Here is a 22,228-nt window from a genome sequence, read left to right on the forward strand (position 1 = left end):
CTAGCAACCAACATCCTTTTTCACGTGCCTCGTAGGAAAGAGCAGTAGGATAATTGGGCTGAGAGAATAGGCCCGCGTAACCAGAGGGCTCACCTCTGGAGTAGCCCTTAGAACATTTAGCCCAGAAAAAGACGTGCGGTAGTGGACGCACAGAGAGCAGCTTTAACGGCTGAGATCTGCTAAATCACGCAGATGGATGGCCAGAAATGCTCGGTTAAGTTTTAATGTCCTATAAAATAGATATATTGTTTCCCATACGTGCAACTAGGGTTCTCGAGCTAGGGTTGTAACCAAATTCCCCAACTGAGCGAGGGCGCTCCATCATCGGGATCTGACAGAGTGGCCATGGACTACACCAACGCCATCCATATCATCCCGGACGCCGCCGGTCCCGAAAGCTGGGCCAACTCTGCGGCGCCTCCTGGCGGGGACTCCGGGATTTGGGCCACCGAGGACGACTACAGCCAGTGGAACGGCGACCAGGGGCTTAGCGGGGGTGGCTATGGCGGTGACAGGAACTCGTCGCAGCCGCATTCAAGGGCCGGCAGCGAGCAGCCGCCGCCGGGCAAGAAGCCCAGGGGCAGTGGGCCGTCGGGCGGCGGCGACGCCGGGAGCACGAGCAAGTCGCGCGCGATTGGGAAGATGTTCTTCAAGACGAAGCTCTGCTGCAAGTTCCGGGCAGGGACGTGCCCGTATGTGACAAACTGCAACTTCGCTCATGGGATGGAGGAGCTGCGCAAGCCGCCCCCCAACTGGCAGGAGATCGTGGCAGCACACGAGGAGGCGACGGAACAGAGAGAGGAGCACCAGATCCCGATCATGACGTCGTCCAACGTGGTGCCTGGTGACAGCGTGTCTGGCAGGGCGTACAAGGGGCGGCACTGCAAGAAGTTCTACACCGAGGAGGGATGCCCCTATGGCGACGCATGCACTTTCTTGCATGATGAGCAGTCCAAGGCGCGTGAGAGCGTCGCGATTAGCCTATCGCCGTCGGTTGGCGGGGGCAGCTACAACTCTGCTGCTGCTGCTGCCGCCTCTCCAAATGGACCGACAATTCTGAAGCCGTCGAATTGGAAGACGAGGATTTGTAACAAGTGGGAGATGACTGGCTACTGCCCCTTCGGTAGCAAGTGCCACTTTGCTCATGGAGCTGCTGGTGAGCGCCTCTTTTTCTTTTCGTAATCGACTTTAATCCCCAAATTTTGCAGACAGCCTATTCAATTGTTATTACCATACGGTTGCATATATTTTTTTCCTTGTCTCTGCATGAAATCTCTTCACATTTCATATAAATAATGAGGCCATAATATTTTATAAAGTTAGTAAGTTACTCATGTCCATTTGATGGAGGATAGGCTTGGTGCAGCGGTGAAGTACTCCCCAATTGTGCCAAGAGGTCCTGGGTCTGATGCAGCCTCTCTGCATTGTACTGTGCAGGGGTAAGGCTTGCCTCGTATAATCGTTCCCCAAACCTACCAGCACTGGGTCTGTCCTTACTCATGTCCATTTATTCCATGAGACTGTAACCCACATTATAGTTGAAACAGAACCTGCAATACAGTTTTCTAGTCAATTCTGATGCTTGCTTTTGCGTACATTCAGATAAGTGATGCTTCTTTATAATTGACCACAATGCATCATATGTTGTATTTTAAACCTATCCTGACACTTTTGCCTACACTCAGATAATTATTTCTTTATAATTACGAGAACACATCATAGGCCTGATTTCAACTGTGTTCAGCAGCTTACCTGAAACTCTATGATTGGAAGTATCTACTTTCCAACACAGCTACTGGACTACTAGAACAAATCAGGCCAGGTTTATGAGTTCTCTATGGGTCTTTAAGATCGTTCAGAACCTACATCTTGGTACTCACGAGTGTGACATAACATTCACAACAATTTGCATGGTCAGCCCTTGGTCCATATCAAGTTTAATTAGTTTCCAACCTATGTGATGCTTAGCAGTCTAGCTGTGCACAATAATAGTTGAGATCCAGTCCACTGGTAAATAGGTGAATGATCCAACTGGGTTCATCCTTACAATTGCTCTCAATTGTGTCACTTGCTTTATACAGAAGTTGGTTACAGGCAGTAGCATCGCAAGCATATAGGAAAAATTCCCTGATATCTTGAACCTTGCTCTGGAGTTGGTTTATGAAGTCTTATAGAGTAATGTACATAATATTTTCAGTGGTGCTAACATACATGTTTGTAAGTGACAACAATTTGTGTTATGAAACTACTTGCTTTGTAATTGTAGGATTAGAAACACATGGATCAAGGAAGATATCAGAAGTAAACCAGATTTGACATGACCAGATATTGTTTTCTTTATGAAGCTAGCTCCTAGTAAAATCTGATCATCAAACTCACTGATTACTGATTAGCTTATATGGGTTTGGAGATGACCGCGTGTTATTGTGACATATTTTATGGTTTCCATGTTGGGTGTGGATCTTCTAAGTTCCGGGTTCAGAATAAGTCATTCTAGGTGTAGTCAGGTTTGGTATTGGTCTATTGGGTTTTACATAATTGCCATATGGGCTGATGCCACACTTGCCCTGATGCTAGTTGTTTTTGTCTGCTTACCTATAGACAATTGATATCTCCATTGCAGGTCTTATCTTGCACAATTTTTTCTATTTTATGCATGAGCATTTGCAAGATAAATGAAATTATGAAGTACCGGCACCACATATGCCATTTTTCTGTCGCACACATGCCTGGTGCATGATTCATGCTTAATGGCTTGAATTTTCTTAGATGGTTACCAATAGACACCTAATTACTTTGTGCTGCTATGTACATGTCTATTTCTTGGGTTCATACTTCTTTTGGAATCATCAGATAAACCGCTGTTTATTGAAGCCCTGTTTGGTGTGGAGCCTTAGGCTATGTTTGATAGTAAAGCATTGCAAAAACTACAGTACAAATGCAAAAACGAAAGTATATAAAAACCACTCCCTCCGTAAAGAAATATAAGAGCGTTTAGATCACTACTTTAGAGTATTTTAGAAATATATCCTATAGGTATAAAAAATACTGTGGTCTTGACATAACAGAGTATTTTAGAGTATTCACAATCCTGAGAACCTGTTCTGCGCTGCGATGTTGTAAAAGCTGGCTAGCCGTTAGCTAGCAAACACGCACGTCTTTCTAGCAGAGCTGGCCATTGCATTAAGCAACTGATCAGCCTAAGAGTGGCCCTGCACATGGCAACTTGTTGAGAATAGTTGGGAGGATAATGACGTGTGACGCCGTTCTTTTCTGCTGCTCAGTTCTTAAAAAAGAGGTCTGGTTTTTTTATATAATACAGAGAAAAAACTATGGTTTGGCGAATACTGTAGTATCAAAACGAGGCAACCAACCAACCCATTGTAAGTATAACTGGTAATCTCAAAAACTGTAGTATCCTCATAAGCTTAGAAAGTACTTTGCTACCAAACAGGGCCTTAATGTACATAATGTACCTGATCTAGTTTACATTACTGACATATATTTTGGTTGTAATTGCAGAACTCCACAAGTATGGTGGGGGACTTGTCGACATTGACGGGAGGGACATTGCATCAACTCCGGACTCGAAGCAGGCTGCGGCATCTTCGAAACTTCCTGTGGAGACTCCTGCTGCATCCACTGCGGTGCCCCCTCATGCAGACGTTTACCATTTAGGCAGCCAGACACAGCGTTCCGCCTTGGCCAGCCAAAGGTCCGGGCAGCTACAGAGGCCAATCCAGAAATGGAAAGGCCCCGACAAGATAAGCAGGATCTATGGTGATTGGATAGACGAAACCGACTAGGAAGAGGAGCGCCGTGTCTGTCTCCTTTACCCAGTTTAGTTCTAGTTGGCATTGCAAAAACCTAGTGCTGGGAGAGTCTGCGTGTTGTAAGACTGAAACATTATGTTGCCACAACTTGTACTGTGTCTGTTGTATGCGTGATTGCAGTGAACTCGCCGCTGGGAGAGCTGTATGGATGGTAGTGTTCTGGTCTTCTGGATATCTGAAAGTCTGAAGTTCATGTTTCGTTTCTTTTATGTTTGAGCAGAGTCGGGAAGGAAGGAGCCTACTTATTGGTTGAAAAACAGCATCCGAAAGATTCACAGGTAGAGATAATACGTGCATTGGAGAAGGAACAGAGATATCTATCGTAAGAAAAAGAACAGAAAGCCGAAAAATGAAGAAAAGGAAAAAAAATACAGCTTAGCCCGGCCATATTTCAAGGGAGTTTCTAGTTTTTTCTATTTTTTGATTTGATCTAGGTCGTTTCTTTTTCCCCAGTCCAGTCTTGACACTCACTCCGGGCTCAGCCTGCAAAAAATGTGACTCTTTTAATTGTTGATTCAGGCCGAGTTCCGGCTCCCTTTTTAGACCTTCAAAATTTTTTTTTTGCGCCGGCGTGTCCCTAACGCGTCGGCTTTATACCGGTTACTGATAGTATTGGTGTTGTGCACTCTGATCTTGCTACCATGGAGCTGTTAGTTAATGAGTATTTTCATAATATTTTTTCGGCTGACACATCCCTTGATGCTTCACCGGTTTTGGACTTGTTGGAATCAAGGGTGTTGGCTGCAGATAACATCAAGTTGTGCAAGGCTTTTTCTGAAAAGGAGATATTAGATGCATTGTTTCAAATTGGTCCGCTCAAGGCGCCGGGACCGGATGGCCTCCCGGCCAGGTTCTTCCAGCGCAATTGGAGCACGCTCAAGGAGGGGGTATTGGCGGCGGTGAAGGATTTTTTCCACACAGGAGTTATGCCGGAGGGGGTTAATTCTACATCCATTGTGCTCATACCTAAAATCTCGAACCTGACCAAGATTTCGGACTATAGACCTATAAGCCTTTGTAACGTTATATATAAGGTTATCTCAAAGTGTTTGGTTAATAGGTTGAGACCTCTCTTGGACGATCTTATTTCTCCGGAACAAAGCGCCTTTATTCCAGGAAGATTGATCACGGATAATGCACTTGTGGCATTCGAGTGCATCCACCACATCAAACAGGAGAAGGATCTGACAAAGAGCTTTTGTGCGTATAAGTTGGATCTGTCAAAGGCTTATGATAGGGTTGATTGGGTCTTCTTGAGGCAAGTGATGCAAAAGTTGGGTTTCTCTCAGCGATGGGTTGACTGGATTATGGCTTGTGTCACGTCGGTGAGATACTCGGTGAATTTCAATGGAACTCTCTTGGATTTGTTTGCGCCGTCGCGTGGGCTTCGGCAAGGAGACCCCTTATCACCATTCTTATTTTTGTTTGTGGTAGATGGACTTTCAGCTCTACTAAGGAAGAATGTGGATTCAAGAGATATTACTCCAGTGAGAGTGTGTAGAGGTGCCCCGGGTATATCACACTTGCTATTCGCGGATGATACACTTTTGTTTTTTGAGGCTTCTAAAATCCAGGCAGTGAAGGTTAAAGCAATTTTGGATGCATACGGTGCTGCTACAGGACAAAGCCTTAATTATGATAAGTGCTCATTACTCTTTGGGGATGCATGCCCTGCAGTAGTCCAGGATGAGGTAAGAGCAGCGTTACAGGTTACTAGCCATTCTTTTGAGGATAAGTACTTGGGATTGCCAACACCGGAGGGGAGGATGTCGAAAGGGCGTTTCCAGAACCTGCAAACTAGGCCGACAAAACAACTGTTGCAGTGGGGGGATGGTCAGTTGGCCCAACCGGGACGTGAGGTGTTGATCAAGTCCGTAGCCCAGGCGCTGCCTACATACATAATGGGAGTCTTCAAAGTGCCTTTCTCAGTGTGTGATGATCTTACTCGTATGGTAAGAAATTTCTACTGGGGCTCGGCGGAAGGCAAAAGAAGAGTGCATTGGCGAGGATGGGATCATTTGATGCAACCCAAGGCGAAGGGAGGAGTGGGGTTCCGTGACTTTCGGATGTTCAATCAAGCTTTGTTAGCGCGACAGGCGTGGAGACTTCTAACTAAACCAGATAGTTTGTGCGCCCAAGTCTTGAAAGCGAGGTATTACCCACTGGGCAGGTTAGATGATACAGTTTTCACGGGTAACGCGTCGTCGTCATGGCAAGCTATCAGTTATGGCCTGGATCTATTGAAGAAGGGGCTAGTATGGAGAGTGGGTAATGGCAGGAGCATACGTGTTTGGAGGGATAACTGGATACCGAGGCCTTATTCTTATACACCGATCTCCCCACAGGGAAGGTGTCGTATTCGATTTGTTTCGGACCTGTTAAATCAGAACGGTTCCTGGAACTATGAGCTGTTGAATGAATATTTTGTCGATGCGGATGTACAAGAGATCGCGAAGATCAGAGCATCTCCGAGGTTGGAGGAAGATGTGATAGCATGGGGACCAGGTAAATATGGTGTGTTCACTGTTAAATCGGCCTACACTCTGGCCTTTGAGGAAGCACACCGGGCGACAGATGTATCCTCCAGTTCGTCACCTTCCGATCAGCGGAAGTGTTGGGACTTTATTTGGAAAAGTTGGGCGCCGCCATCGGTGCGCAACTTTGCTTGGAGATTAGCTACTAACTCACTCCCTACTTGGCAGAGGAAACACAAAATCGGGCTCGAGGTTGGGAGCAGGTGTCCAGTTTGTGGGAGGGAGGAAGAAGATAACTTTCACCCCTTCGTCAACTGCCAGTTTGGTCGAGACTTGTATCTCGCTATGGCTAAGGTATGGATGATCCCGGAGATAGAATCTATAGAGCATAATGGGAAGGAGTGGCTGCTTCATGTTCTAGAGTCGTTGAATGATGTGGGGCGAATGATGGTTTTGATGATATTTTGGAGGAGTTGGTTTGTCCGCAATGAAGTGGTGCACTGCAAGCCTGCACCATCTATGGAGGCCTCTATTCATTTCTTGCGAAGCTACGTTGATTCCCTGATTGGAATTAAGCTTTACCCACGAGCAGATCCAGCAAAAGGCAAATCTCCAATTGTATATGAAAAACTGGTGCCAGCTGAAGGAGTCATTAGTGCACCAGAGGAGAAAAGATGGAGGCCCCCGGAGCTGGGGTGGATTAAGCTAAATACTGATGGGTCCTTCAGTATGGCTGGTAATGTCGGGGCTAGAATGATCTTACGTGACCATCGAGGGGCTGTTAATGTCTCGGCATGCAGGGTCCTGTATTCCTGTAGAGATGCCTTAGAGACGGAGCTCTGTGCATGCATGGAAGGGGTCTCATTGGCACTCCAACGCAGCGATCTTCCTATAGTGGTGGAAATGGATTCTCTCGAGGCGGTGACCATGATTTCATGTGAAGACGTCGACCACTCTATTTACGCCTCAATCGTGAAGGAAATTAAGTACCTATTGTCTCTTCGACAATCTTGTATTATTCATATTGCTAGGACCCAAAATAAGGCTAGTGATGCATTAGCTTCGTTTGCTAGATTGCAAGGTAGGACCATGACCTGGCTAGGGGATGGTCCGGATGAGGTGATGGAGATTGTTTCTCTCGATTGTAATGACTTCTTGATTGAGTAATGCATGTTTTCACCCCACAAAAAAAAAGCTCATCGGCCCTCCAGGATTTTGTCCCAAGCTCCGCCACTGGTCCCAATCACAGTAACAAAAAATCAACCGCCTAGCCCTCGCCTTCCCCTCCCTACCTACGCAAAATTCTCACAAAAAAAACCGCATTACTGAAAAATGCTAGCCATCTGAAGAAAATGTTGAGAGAGAATGAGCACTCAAATGGACATACAAAAACTCAGATAACTGCCAACCTAAAAGCTGAAACCATTATAACACATATGCGGTGGGTATGTTCTTGTGGTGTCAAGCCACATGTGCAAAAACAAAAGCAAACGTTATGTTGGTTCAATATATATAGGTACATATAGAAAAGTACAACATAATGAAGAAAGGTTGCGCCACGGGATTCTTAAGTGTACTACTAGTGGAGGAGGGAAAGGAGTTTGAAATGTGTGCTCTGGAGACTTGCCTTATCCCCTCCACCTAGCACTCCCGCGATCCCCGTCGGCGTCCTGCCCGCAGCTAGCCCCTCAACCACCAAACGCCGCTCCTCGTACCAGTGCGCCGCACCCTACAAGACTCGCTATGCGGGAGAGAGATGGAGCAGGAGGGGAGAAGGGAGATTTGCATGGATGAAGCCATGGCCGAGGAGATGCATCGAGTGCGCATGGCGCGGACGATGCAGAGGCCAATTCATTGCGGCTCGATCTAGAAACTCGTCACCAGGATTTGTGTGGAGGTGACAGAGGAGGAGGTGCATCGGATGGTGCCTAGGGAATCAACTTCACTGGAAGAGATAGTTTGCTTGGGCACAGGGGGAGGCGAGCTTGAGGTCTCCAGCACAAAGGGCGAAATGGTGCGCGTTCTGGTCCCTGCTGCTGCCGCTCCCCTGACCCATGGCGAGCACATTGGTATGTATTATTTCCAATAAGTCAGTGGCTCTCTCCATTGTTCCGGAGAATGGAGTCTTAGTTATCTTGCCCATGAGGCATGGTTCACAAGCATCAAATGATTCATAATCAAGTAATTCCAAAAGTCCATCCGCATGGAGTTTCTTCATGTGCTTTACACCAATATGACCTAAATAGCAGTACCACAAATATGTTGCACTATCATTATCAACTTTGCATCTTTTGGCATCAATATTATGAATATGTGTATAACCACGATCGAGATTCAACAAACCATTCACATTGGGTGTATGACCATTGAAGGTTTTATTCATGTAAAAAGAACAACAATTATTCTCTGACTTAAATGAATAACTGTATTGCAATAAACATGATCCAATCATATTCATGCTCAATGAAAATACCAAATAACATTTATTTAGGTTCAACACTATTCCCGAAGGTAGAGGGAGTATGCAATGGTGATCTTATCAACCTTGGAATCACTTCCAACACACATCGTTACCTCGCCCTCAACTAGTCTCTATTCATTTTGTAACTCCTGTTTCGAGTTACTAATCTTAGCAACTGAACCGGTATCAAATACCCTGGGATTACTATGAACACTAGTAAAGTACACATCAATAACATGTATATCAAATATACATTTGTTCACTTTGCCATCCTTCTTATCCACCAAATACTTGGGGTAGTTCCGCTTCCAGTGACCATTCCCTTTGTAGTAGAAGCACTCAGTTTCAGGCTTAGGTCTAGTTTTGGGCTTCTTCACGGGAGTGGCAACTTGCTTTTCATTCTTCTTGAAGTTCTCTTTCTTTTCATTTGCCCTTTTTCTTGAAACGAGTGGTCTTGTCAACCATCAACACTTGATGCTTTTTCTTGATTTCTACCTTCACTGATTTCAGCATCGCGAAGAGCTCAGGAATCGTTTTTGTCATCCCTTGCATATTATAGTTCATCACGAAGTTCTAGTAACTTGTTGATAGTGACTAGAGAACTCTGTCAATCATTATCTTATCTGAAAGATTAACTCCCACTTGATTCAAGTGATTGTAGTACCCAGACATTCTGTGCACATGCTCACTAGCTGAGCTATTCTCTTCCATCTTGTAGGCAAAGTACTTGTTAGAGGCCTCATACCTCTCGACATGGGCATGAGTCTGAAATACCAATTTCAACTCTTGGAACATCTTATATGCTCTGTGGCGTTCAAAATGTTTTTGAACTCCCGGTTCTAAGCCGTAAAGCATGGTGCACTAAACTATCAAGTAGTCATCATACCGAGCTTGTCAAACGTTCACAACATCTGCATCTGCTCCTGCAATAGGTCTGTCACCTAGCGGTGCATCAAGGACATAATTCTTTTGTGCAACAACGAGGATACTGCTCAGATCACGGACCCAGTCTGCATCATTGCTACTATCATCTTTCAACTTAGTTTTCTCTAGGAACATATCAAAAAACATAGGGGAGATACAACACGAGCTATTGATCTATAACATAGATATGCAAATACTATGAGGACTAATTTCATGATAAATTAAGTTCAATTAATCAAATTACTTAAGAACTCCCACTTAGATAGACATCCATCGAGTCATCTAAATGATCACGTGATCCAAATCAACTAAACCATGTCCGATCATCACGTGAGATGGAGTAATTTTCAATGGTGAACATCTCTATGTTGATCATATCTACTATATGATTCATGTTCGACCTTTCGGTCTCCAGTGTTCCGAGGCCATGTCTGTACATGCTAGGCTCGTCAAGTTTAACCCGAGTATTCCGCATGTGCAAAACTGTCTTGCACCCATTGTATGTGAACGTAGAGCTTATCACACCTGATCATCACGTGGTGTCTTGGCACAACGAACTGTCGCAACGGTGCATACTCAGGGAGAACACTTATACCTTGAAATTTTAGTGAGGGGTCATCTTATAAGCTACCGTCGTACTAAGCAAAATAAGAGGCATAAAAGATAAACATCACATGCAATCAAAATATGTGACATGATATGGCCATCATCATCTTGTGCCTTTGATCTCCATCTCCAAAGCACCATCATGATCTCCATCGTCACCGGCTTGACACCTTGATCTCCATCGTAGCATCGTGGTCGTCTCGCCAACTATTGCTTCTACAACTATCGCTAACGCATAGTGATAAAGTAAAGCAATTACACGGCGTTTGCATTTCATACAATAAAGAGACAACCATAAGGCTCCTGCCGGTTGCCAGTGACTTTTACAAAACATGATCATCTCATACAATAACATATATCACATCATGTCTTGACCATATCACATCACAACATGCCCTGCAAAAACAAGTTAGACATCCTCTACTTTGTTGTTGCAAGTTTTACGTGGTTGCTATGGGCTTCTAGCAAGAACCGTTCTTACCTACGCATCAAAACCACAACGGCGATTTATCAAGTTTGTTGTTTTACCCTTCAACAAGGACCGATGGTAGTCAAATTCGATTAAACTAAAGTATGAGAAATAGACACCCGCCAGCCACCTTTATGCAAAACTAGTTGCATGTTTGTCGATGGAACGGTCTCATGAATGTGGTCATGTAAGGTTGGTCCGGGCCGCTTCATCTAACAATACCGTCGAATCAAAATAAGACATTGGTGGTAAGCAGTATGACGATCACTGCCCACAACTCTTTGTGTTCTACTCGTGCATATCATCTACCCATAGACCTGGCTCGGATGCCACTGTTGGGAAACGTAGCATGCAATTTCAAAAAAAAATCCTACGCTCATGCAAGATCTAGCTAGGAGATGCATAGCAACGAGAGGGGGAGAGTGTATCCATGTACCCTCGTAGACCAAAAGCGGAAGCTTTTGACAACACGGTTGATGTAGTCGAACTTCTTCTCGTTCTGACCGATCAAGCACCGAACGTATGGCACCTCCGAGTTCTACACACGTTCAGCTCGATGACGTCCCTTGAACTCTTGATCCAGCAAAGTGTAGAGGGAGAGTTCCGTTAGCACGATGGCGTGGTGATGGTGATGGTGAAGTGATCCGCGCAGGGCTTCGCCTAAGCACTACGTGAATATGACCGGAGGCATAAACTATGGAGGGGGCGCCGCACACGGCTAACAATGTTTGTTCTGTGTTCTAGCGGTGCCCCCCACATATATATATATATATATATAGGTTGGAGGGGAGGAGAGGCAGCCAAGGGGGCGCCCCAAGTAGGAGGAATCCTACTTGGGGTCCTCCCAATTCGGCCTCCCCCCTTTCCTATTCCTATTCGGAGTAGGAAGGGAAGAAGGGGAAGGGGGAATCCTATTCCCTTTTCCCTTTCCTTCTTCTCCTTTCTTTCTCCAATTTGGCCAGCCCATATGGGGGGGCACCAGCACCTTTGTGGCTGGTGTGTTTCCCCTCTTGGCCCATTAGGCCCATATAGCTTGCCAGGGGTTGCCCGGAACCCCTTCCGGTGACCCGATATGTACCCAGTAACCCCAGAACACTTCCGATGTCCCAATACTATCGTACTATATATTAATCTTTACCTCTCGACCATTTAGAGACTCCTCGTCATGTCTGTGATCTCATCCGGGACTCTGAACAACATTCGGTTATGAAATCACATAACTCATATAATATCAAAATCATCACCGAACGTTAAGCGTGCGGACCCTACAGGTTCGAGAACTATGTAGACATGACCGAGACACCTCTCCGGTCAATAACCAACGGCGGAACCTGGATGCTCATATTGGTTCCTACATATTCTACGAAGATCTTTATCGGTCAAACTGTAATGACAACATACGTTATTCCCTTTGTCATCGGTATGTTACTTGCCCGAGATTCGATCGTCGATATCTTCATGCATAGTTCAATCTCGTTACTGGCAAGTCTCTTTACTCATTCTGTAATGCATCATCCCGCAACTAACTCATTAGTCACATTGCTTGCAAGGCTTATTATGATGTGCATTACTGAGAGGGCCCAGAGATACCTCTCCGATACTCAGAGTGACAAATCCTAATCTCGATCTGTGCCAACCCAACAAACACCTTCGAAGATACCTTTAGAGCATCTTTATAATAACCCAATTAAGTTGTGACGTTCGATAGCACACAAGGTATTCCTCCGGTATTCGGGAGTTGGATAATCTCATAGTCAAAGTAATATGTATATGTCATGAAGAAAGCAATAGCAATAAAACTTATCGATCATTATGCTAAGCTAACGGATGGGTCTTGTCCATCACATCATTCTCCTAATGATGTGATCCCGTTCATCAAATGACAACACATGTCTATGGTTAGGAAACTTAACCATCTTTGATCAACAAGCTAGTCTAGTAGAGGCTTACTAGGGACACGGTGTTTTGTCTTTGTATCCACATGTATCAAGTTTCCGGTTAATACAATTCTAGCATGGATAATAAACATTTATCATGATGTAAGGAAATATAAAATAACAACTTTATTATTGCCGCTAGGGCATATTTCCTTCAGATATGAGTCTTTGCTTTTTAGTTTGCCACAATCACCCTTGCTGTACACACCTTTTGAGAGGGACACACGTGAATCGTGGCTTATTGGAATACTCTATGTGCTTCACTTATATCTTTTGAGCTAGGTAATTTTGCTCTTGTGCTTCACTTATATCTTTTTAGAGCATGGCGATGGCTTTATTTTGTAGAAATTATTGAACTCTCATGCTTCACTTAAATTATTTTGAGAGTCTCTAAACAACATGGTAATTTGATTTGGTTATGAATTTAGTCCTAATATGATAGACATCCAAGAGGGATATAATAAAAACTTTCATATAAAGTGCAATGAATACTATGAGAAGTTTGATTCCTTATGATTGTTTTGAGATATAGAGATGGTGATATTAGAGTCATGCTAGTGAGTAATTGTGAATTTGAGAAATACTTGTGTTGAGGTTTGTGAGTCTCGTAGCATGCACGTATGGTGAACCGTTATGTAATGAAGTTGGAGCATGAGATATTTTTTGATTGTCTTCCGTATGAGTGGCGGCCAGGGACGAGCGATGGTATTTTCCTACCAATCTATCCCCCTAGGAGCATGCACGTAGTACTTTGTTTCAATGAATAATACATTTCTGCAATAAGTATGTGAGTTCTTTATGACTAATGTTGAGTCCATGGATTATACGCACTCTCACCCTTCCACCATTGCTAGCCTCTCTAGTGCCGCACAACTTTCGCCGGTACCATACACCCACCATATACCTTCCTCAAAACAGCCACCATACCTACCTATTATGGAATTTCCATAGCCATTCCGAGATATATTGCCATGTAATTTTCCACCGTTCCATTTTATTATGACACGCTCCATCATTGTCATATTGCTTTGCATGATCATGTAGTTGACATCGTATTTGTGGCAAAGCCACCTTTCATCATTTTTTATAAATGTCGCTCTTGAGTCATTGCACATCCTGGAACACCGTCGGAGGCATTCATATAGAGTCATATTTTGTTCTAAGTGTCGAGTTGTAATTCTTGAGTTGTAAGTAAATAAAAGTGTGATGATCTTCATTATTAGAGCATTGCCCCATGCGAGGGAAAAAAGAGAGGCCAAAGAAGCCAAACAAAATAAGAGAAAAAGAGAGAGAAAAAGAGAAAAGGGGCAATGTTACTATCCTTTTTCCACACTTGTGCTTCAAAGTAGCACCATGATCTTCATGATAGAGAGTCTCCTATGTTGTCACTTTCATATACTAGTGGGAATTTTTCACTATAGAACTTGGCTTGTATATTCCAACGATGGCTCAAATTGCCCTAGGTCTTCATGAGCAAGCAAGTTGGATGCACACCCACTTAGTTTTCTTTTTGAGCTTTCATAAACTTATAGCTCTAGTGCATCCGTTGCATGGCAATCCCTACTCACTCACATTGATATGTATTGATGGGCATCTCCATAGCCCGTTGACACGCCTAGTTGATGTGAGACTACCTCCTTATTTTTATCTTCTCCACAACCACCATATTCTATTCCACCTATAGTGTTATGTCCATGGCTCACGCTCATGTATTGCGTGAAAGTTGAAAAGGTTTGAGAACACAAAGTATGAAACAATTGCTTGGCTTGTCATCAGGGTTGTGCATGATTTGAATATTTTGTGTGATGAAGATGGAGCATAGCCAGACTATATGATTTTGTAGGGATAAGCTTTCTTTGGCCATGTTATTTTGAGAAGACATAATTCCCTTGTTAGTATGCCTGAAGTATTATTGTTTTTATGTCAATATTAAACTTTTTTTTGAATCTTCTGGATCTGAACATTCATGCCACAATAAAGAAAATTATATGGACAAATATGTTAGGTAGCATTCCTCATCAAAAATTCTATTTTTATCATTTACCTACTCGAGACGAGCAGGAATTAAGCTTGGGGATGCTTGATACGTCTCCAACGTATCTATAATTTTTGATTGTTCCATGCTATTATATTATCTGTTTTGGATGTTTTATATGCATTAATATGCTATTTTATATTATTTTTGGGACTAACCAATTAACCTAGAGCCCATTGCTTGTTTATGTTTTTCCTTGTTTTTGAGTTTCGCAGAAAAGGAATACCAAACGGAATAAAACCTTCGCGATGATTTTTCTTGGACCAGAAGACACCCAGGAGACTTGGAGTTCAAGTCAGAGGAGGCACGAGGCGGCCACAAGGGTGGAGGGCGCGCCCAGGGGGGTAGGGCACGCCCCCAGCCTTGTGCCCCCCCCCGTGACTACCCTGACCTAATTCTTTCGCCTATATATTCACATATATTCCCAAACCACCAGAAGTATCCACGAAAACACTTTTCCATCGACGCAACCTTCTGTACCCGTGAGATCCCATCTAGGGGCCTTTTCCGGCATCCTGTCGGAGGGGGATTCGATCATGGAGGGCTTCTACATCAACTCTATTGCCCTTCCGATGAAGCATGAGTAGTTTACCTCAGACCTACAGGTCCATAGCTATAGCTAGATGGCTTCTTCTCTCTCTTTGATTCTCAATAGCATGTTCTCCTCGATGTTCTTGGAGATCTATCCAATGTAATCTTCTTTTGCAGTGTGTTTGTTGAGATCCGATGAATTGTGGATTTATGATCAGCTTATCTATGAATATTATTTGAATATTCTTTGATTTTTTATGCATGATTTGATATCTTTGTAATTCTCTTTAAACTATCGGTTTAGTTTGGCCAACTAGATTGGTTTTTCTTGCAATGGGAGAAGTGCTTGGCTTTGGGTTCAATCTTGCGGTGTCCTTTCTCAGTGACAGTAGGGGCAGCAAGGCACGTATTGTATTGTTGTCATCGAGGATAAAAAGATGGGGTTTACATCATATTGCTTGAGTTTATTCCTCTACATCATGTCATCTTACTTAATGTGTTACTTTGTTCTTCATGAACTTAATACTCTAGATGCAGGCAGGAGTCGCTCGATGTGTGGAGTAATAGTAGTAGATGAAGAATCGTTTTGGTCCACTTGAGACGGATGTGATGCCTATATTTCGTAATCATTGCCTTAGGTATCGTCATAACTTTGCACTTTTCTACCAATTTCTCTACAATAATTTGTTCACCACTGTAATATTTCTATCTTGAGAGAAGCCTCTAGTGGAACCTATGGCCCCCGGGTCTATTTTCCATCATATAAGTTTCCGATCTACTATTTGCCATCATATTAGTTTCCGATCTACTATTTTGCAATCTTTTACTTTCCAATCTATAAACCAAAAATATTTACTTTATCGTTTGTTTAGTTTCATCTATCTCTATCAGATCTCACTTTTGCAAGTGACCGTGAAGGGATTGACAACCCCTTTATCGCGTTGGGTGCAAGTTGTTTGATTGTTGTGCAGGTATTAGTGATTTGTGTGTTGTCTCCTATTGGATTAATACCTTGGTTCTCTAACTGAGGGAAATACTTATCTCTACTTTGCTGCATCACCCTTTCCTCTTTAAGGAAAAAATCAACGCAAGCTCAAGAAATAGCATCATCACATCTGCCCCGAGGGGCTCCGCCTCCACCGAGAGCGTGGCCGCCTACACCGAGAGTGCGGTCGCATCTGCCGAGAGGGTATCTGCGGCAGCCGACAGGGAGCTACAGTAGCCGAGATGGCTCGGCGGCTGCAAACATGGAGAGTGCTAGAGAAGCCATCTCTGTCTCGGAGGTCGCCTTGGCCTGGGTCGAGGCCATCCTGAAGGAAATGTGCCCTAGAGGCAATAATAAAATTATTATTTATTTCCTTATATCATAATAAATGTTCATTATTCATGCTAGAATTGTATTAACCGGAAACTTAGTACATGTGTGAATACATAGACAAACAAAGTGTCACTAGTATGCCTCTACTTGACTAGCTCGTTGAATCAAAGATGGTTAAGTTTCCTAGCCATATACATGAGTTGTCGTTTGATTAATGGGGTCACATCATTAGAGAATAATGTGATTGACTTGACTCATTCCGTTAGCTTAGCACTTGATCGTTTTAGTTTACTGCTATTGCTTTCTTCATGACTTATACATGTTCCTATGACTATGAGATTATGCAACTCCCGATTACCGGAGGAACACTTTGTGTGCTACCAAACATCACAACGTAACTGGGTGATTATAAAGGTGCTCTACAGGTGTCTCCGATGGTACTTGTTGAGTTGGCATAGCTAGAGATTAGGATTTGTCACTCCAATTGTCGGAGAGGTATCTCTGGGCCCTCTCGGTAATGCACATCACTATAAGCCTTGCAAGCAATGCAACTAATGAGTTAGTTGTGGGATGATGCGTTATAGAACGAATGAAGAGACTTTCCGGTAACGAGATTGAGCTAGGTATTGAGATACCGACGATCGAATCTCGGGCAAGTAACATACCGATGACAAAGGGAACAACGTATGTTGTTATGCAGTTTGACCGATAAAGATCTTCGTAGAATATGTAGGAACCAATATGAGCATCCAGGTTCCGCTATTGGTTATTGACCGGAGACGTGTCTCAATCATTTCTACATAGTTCTCGAACCTGTAGGGTCCGCACGCTTAAAGTTCTGTGACGATCGGTATTATGAGTTTATGTGTTTTGATGTACTGAAGGTAGTTCGGAGTCCCGGATGAGATCGGGGACATGACGAGGAGTCTCGAAATGGTCGAGACGTAAAGATCGATATATTGGACGACTATATTCGGACATTGGAAAGGTTCCGAGTGATTCGGGTATTTTTCGGAGTACCGGAGAGTTACAGGAATTCGCCGGGGAGTATATGGGCCTTATTGGGCTTTAGGGGAAAGAGAGAGGAGAGGCTGCACGTCCCCCAAGGCCTAGTACGAATTGGACTAGGTGGTGGGGCGGCGCCCCCTCCTTCCTTCTCTTCTCTTTTCCCTTTCCTTCCCTCCTACTCCTACTACATGGAAGGGGGGGGGGAATCCTACTCCCGGTGGGAGTAGGACTCCCCAGGGCGCGCCATAGTAGAGGGCCGTCCCTCCCCCTCCTCCACTCCTTTATATACGGGGGAGGGGGGCACCCCATGGAGACACACAAGTTGATCATTGATCTTTTAGCCGTGTGCGGTGCCCCCCTCCACCATAATCCACCTCGGTCATATCGTAGCGGTGCTTAGGTGAAGCCCTGCGTCGGTAGCATCATCACACCATCGTGCTAACAGAACTCTCCCTCGAAGCTCCATTGGATTGGAGTTCGTGGGACGTCACCGAGCTAAACATGTGCTAAACTCGGAGGTGCCGTACATTCGGTACTTGGATCGGTCGGATTGTCAAGACGTACGACTACATCAACCGCGTTCTCATAACGCTTCCGTTTACAGTCTACGAGGGTACGTGGACGACACTCTTCCCTCTCGTTGCTATGCATCACCATGATTTTGCGTGTGCGTAGGAATTTTTTTGAAATTACTGCGTTCCCCAACACATCCACACCCAGATCAAGGACGCCCATGCCAAGTATTCTAGGCCTCCTTGGAATCCAGCCTGCACCCCACGTCCAAAGAGGCAGTGGAGGCGGAGGCCGAGATGCTTGCCGACGAAGCGGCGACATAGGCAATGGAGCCCCTTCCTCATGAGATCAACAAGCGGGAGCTAGAGATGCAGGACGCGACAGAGAGTGACGAGCACCGGGAGGAGGAGTTGCGCCTGGCTAAGGAGGTAGAGAAGCGCCTATTCATCGAGGAATCAGCAGTGGAGTATGATGGCTTGCAAGTGCATAGGGTTTAGTTGTAGCCTTTTCGAAGTAAGAGTATCGATCCCACAAGGAGCACGGGAATCGGACTTTCTCCTCTTGTAGAGAATCATGTAATTTTGTTCCTGTAGATAATTGTAGACTCAAAGCAGAGTAAGGGCGGATATAAATGATTTTTGAGTAGTGTTTTGACTTGTGACTAAATAACATAAAACTAAATGAAATACGGGAATCGTAATGACGGGTGAAATAACAAAATAAAAAGGTGTTCTCATGGAGTCCAGAATCCCCATTGGTATGTTTCTAGCGCACATATCCATAAGCATTGAATAGACTGGATACTTGAGCCACTACTGACGATGATGCTGGGCAGAGTCGGGTATAGTGCATGTTCTACTCATGGTAGACTTCGTGTCACGCACGCCACCATCATAGTCTCCCCCAGAGGGTTATAACTCATGACAAGTAAGGGTTTCCCCGTGGATGCGGCCTCTCTAAGGGTTCTTCGTAGTTCCCAAGTCAATTGCAAAGACTAGGAGCAGTAGGCTTTTACTGTCACCTCGAATTACCTCCGCCTCCTAAACCTTTGCAACGACAATGATATACTTCTTGGCCATAAGGCACAAATGCTGAGTGGGGCCCCTTCACAACATTCACGAACTTATTAAACTAAGCATTCAATAGGGGATCTCATATCCACAATAACTTTTTATATCCTACACATACCAAGGTTCATCCATATCCCCGAGAACTAGGGGTCTACTCAAATATGAGGACAACAAACATCATAACAACGGTAATGGAATACATGCATGAGTGATTCAAATGATACACCGAAGGATCCACTAGGGTTTTTGATGTTGCAGATGATAAGGATGTGGATGATGATGGTGGTGATGATGTTGGCCCCCTCCTCGTAGTATGAAGGATCTCCTCATTCTCCTTGCCAATCCCTCCTCCGGATGAACTCCGAAGGCTAGGGTCCTGTCTTCTGGATGAGTTTTTGGTGTCTCCGGGCATCTGATCCCTGATCCGATTCGACGAGGTGAAATAGTCGATCTGGTGGTGGCGGCGACTGATAACCCACAAGTATAGCGGATTGCAATAGTTTTTGAGGGTAGAGTATTCAACCCACTTTTATTGATCCGACACAAGGGGAACCAAAGAATATTTGGAAGTATTAGCAGTTGAGTTGTCAATTCAACCACACCTTGAGACTGAATATCTGCAGTAGAGTGCTCAATAGCACAATAGTATGATAGTTTGATAATAGTGGTAATAGTAGTGACAGTAACGGTAATAGTAGCAATTATGACAGCAGCAGCAACAGTAGTAACTTAGCAAAGAACAATTTGCAAGTATTAGTAGTTGACTTGTCAATTCAATTAAACCTTGAGATTAAATATCTGCAGCAGAGTGATCAATAGCACAGTAGCATTGGATCGGTGATTGTGTTGAACAACATTCATCGTGTAATGGTCATAATCTAGGATGACACACAGCTAGCGCCAATGCATCAATGTAATGTAGGCATGTATTCCCTATATAGTCATACGTGCTTATGATAAGAACTTGCATGACATCTTTTGTCCGACCCTCCCGTGGTAGCGGGGTCCATAAGGAAACTAAGGGATATTAAGGCCTCCTTTTCATAAGGAACCAGAATAAAGCATTAACACATAGTGAATACATGAACTCCTCAAACTACGATAATCACCGGAAATGAACCCAATTATTGTGACCTTGGGGTATGCAGATCATAACATGTAGTAGATTTCCTTGGGGTAATTTACTAGAGAACCTTTTAATTTTTAAGAGGAGTAATTTCTTTGCTTGCCCTTTCATGAGTTGAACCCTTCGATGAACTAGCACATATAATTATCTCACCTCCTTTAAAAAATTTAACAATTGCAATGTGGAGTACTTATAATCATCATGCAAGTCATCATGTGCTACAATTTAGATCACAATCATCAAGTACGTTCTCAACTAATTAGCATATCTCACTGTTGGAAATATTCCCTAGAGGCAATAATATTGTATTATTATATCTCCGTATTCATAGTTACGAGTTTATATTCCATGCTATAACTGCTATGATCCTGGAACATGCGATTCAGTGGAAAACTCATATGCACGTGTGGAATGAGGAATGGTAACAATAGGTTCCTAGTCTCGCCTCTAAGACTGGCTCAAGTGTTGTTGGTGATCACATTTTCCGGGTCTTAGGATATCGTTAAATGTAAAGATAGTCCTAAAACAACATTGAGGGTATGATATTAGAAGAACAATCATACTGAATCAACCCAATACTTGTCTGTTATACTATTTGATTACATTGTCTAAAATCATCTGTGATAACACGAAGTGTTAGCATGTGTTTTAGTTCCTCAAACCATGAGAGTGTATCAGTCACTTCCTACCAGACGGTGGGCTTTGGGGTTGCTCAAACGTGTGACGCTCGGATAATTAAGCTACAGTTCCTTGCTAATGATGCCACATCATCATGATTACTGTTGTTAAACTCGCGTTGGTTCGAATCCGTTCCAAATTCAAATTTTAAATTAAAGTCAAAAATAAAAGTTTTCAAACGTAAAATCTAAAATGTTCAAAGTGCGGAAAATAATCTCTGGTTATTTGTCATGTTGGAACCAACCTCTTTCGGATTCCCAGATGCCCCTAGAGATATTTGAAGTGGCCCAACAATAATTAAATTGGCCTTTTCAAAAATAAATAAATTATTAGACCTTCCCATATGGCCTAAAACATTTTGTGGAGCTCTATTGTATTGCAATATATTTATGCGGGAATTTTCATATTTAACAAAATTCAACTGTTAGTAGAAAGAATTAGAAACGATAGGAAATAATAGAAAACAAAAAAGGGACCTAAACTACTGGACCCTTGGCCCATTAAGCTAAAACCGGCCCAGCCACCCGCACTCGTCCTCTCCCTCTCGCTACAGGAGACGGGGGAGGCGTGGCAGCCATCCGCCGGCAATGGCCGTGCGTGGCGACCATCCACCCCGTGCCCCCGCCTACAAGACCCCCCCTCGACCCTAGCCCCTAATATTTTCCCCTCTCCCTCTCACGCTTCTCCTCTGGACCTCGTGCCCGAGCTGCCGTCAACGCGCCACCGCCGTTCCCATGGCCGGAGCCGTCCCCGACCCGCGAGGATATGCTCTAGAGCTTCGTCGGCCTCGTCTGCATCTCCTACAACCTCTGGCTCGAGCTGAAGCCCTCCACAACCTCGCCATCTGGTCGTCTTCCCCGCCACGGACACGGCTCCATCGCCGTCGATCTCCACCACCGGCGCCTCCCCGCGGTTCCGAGCGCGTCCACGACCTCACTCACAGTGAGCCGCGTCCACCCCCTCATTGCCCCCTCGATTTGTTGTCGTAGCCATCATCCCCGAACACAACGGAGCTCTCTTATACGTGTACGCATATGTGTGTGTGATAACCCACAAGTATAGGGGAATGCAACAGTTTTCGAGGGTAGAGTATTCAACCCAAATTTATTGATTCGACACAGGGGGAGCCAAAGAATATTCTCAAGTATTAGAAGCTGAGTTGTCAATTCAACCACACCTGGAAACTTAATATCTGTAGCAAAGTATTTAGTAGCAAAGTAATATGATAGTAGTGGTAACGTTAGC

The 22,228-nt window shown here is 44.1% G+C and overlaps 1 protein-coding gene across 1 annotated transcript; it reads left to right on the forward strand.

Moving 5' to 3' along the window:
• Positions 1-249: 249 nt before the first annotated feature.
• LOC125521228 (Zinc finger (CCCH-type) family protein) lies at positions 250-4,042 on the forward strand. Its single transcript, XM_048686291.2, has 2 exons — positions 250-1,156; positions 3,523-4,042. The coding sequence occupies exons 1-2, from the start codon at positions 346-348 to the stop codon at positions 3,804-3,806; spliced, it is 1,095 nt and encodes a 364-aa protein (XP_048542248.1). The 5' UTR covers positions 250-345; the 3' UTR covers positions 3,807-4,042.
• Positions 4,043-22,228: the final 18,186 nt, after the last annotated feature.

The sequence above is a fragment of the Triticum urartu genome, chromosome 7A (genome assembly GCF_056163025.1).
Source record: "Triticum urartu cultivar PI428250 chromosome 7A, HENAU_Tu73, whole genome shotgun sequence".
NCBI lineage: Eukaryota > Viridiplantae > Streptophyta > Magnoliopsida > Poales > Poaceae > Triticum > Triticum urartu.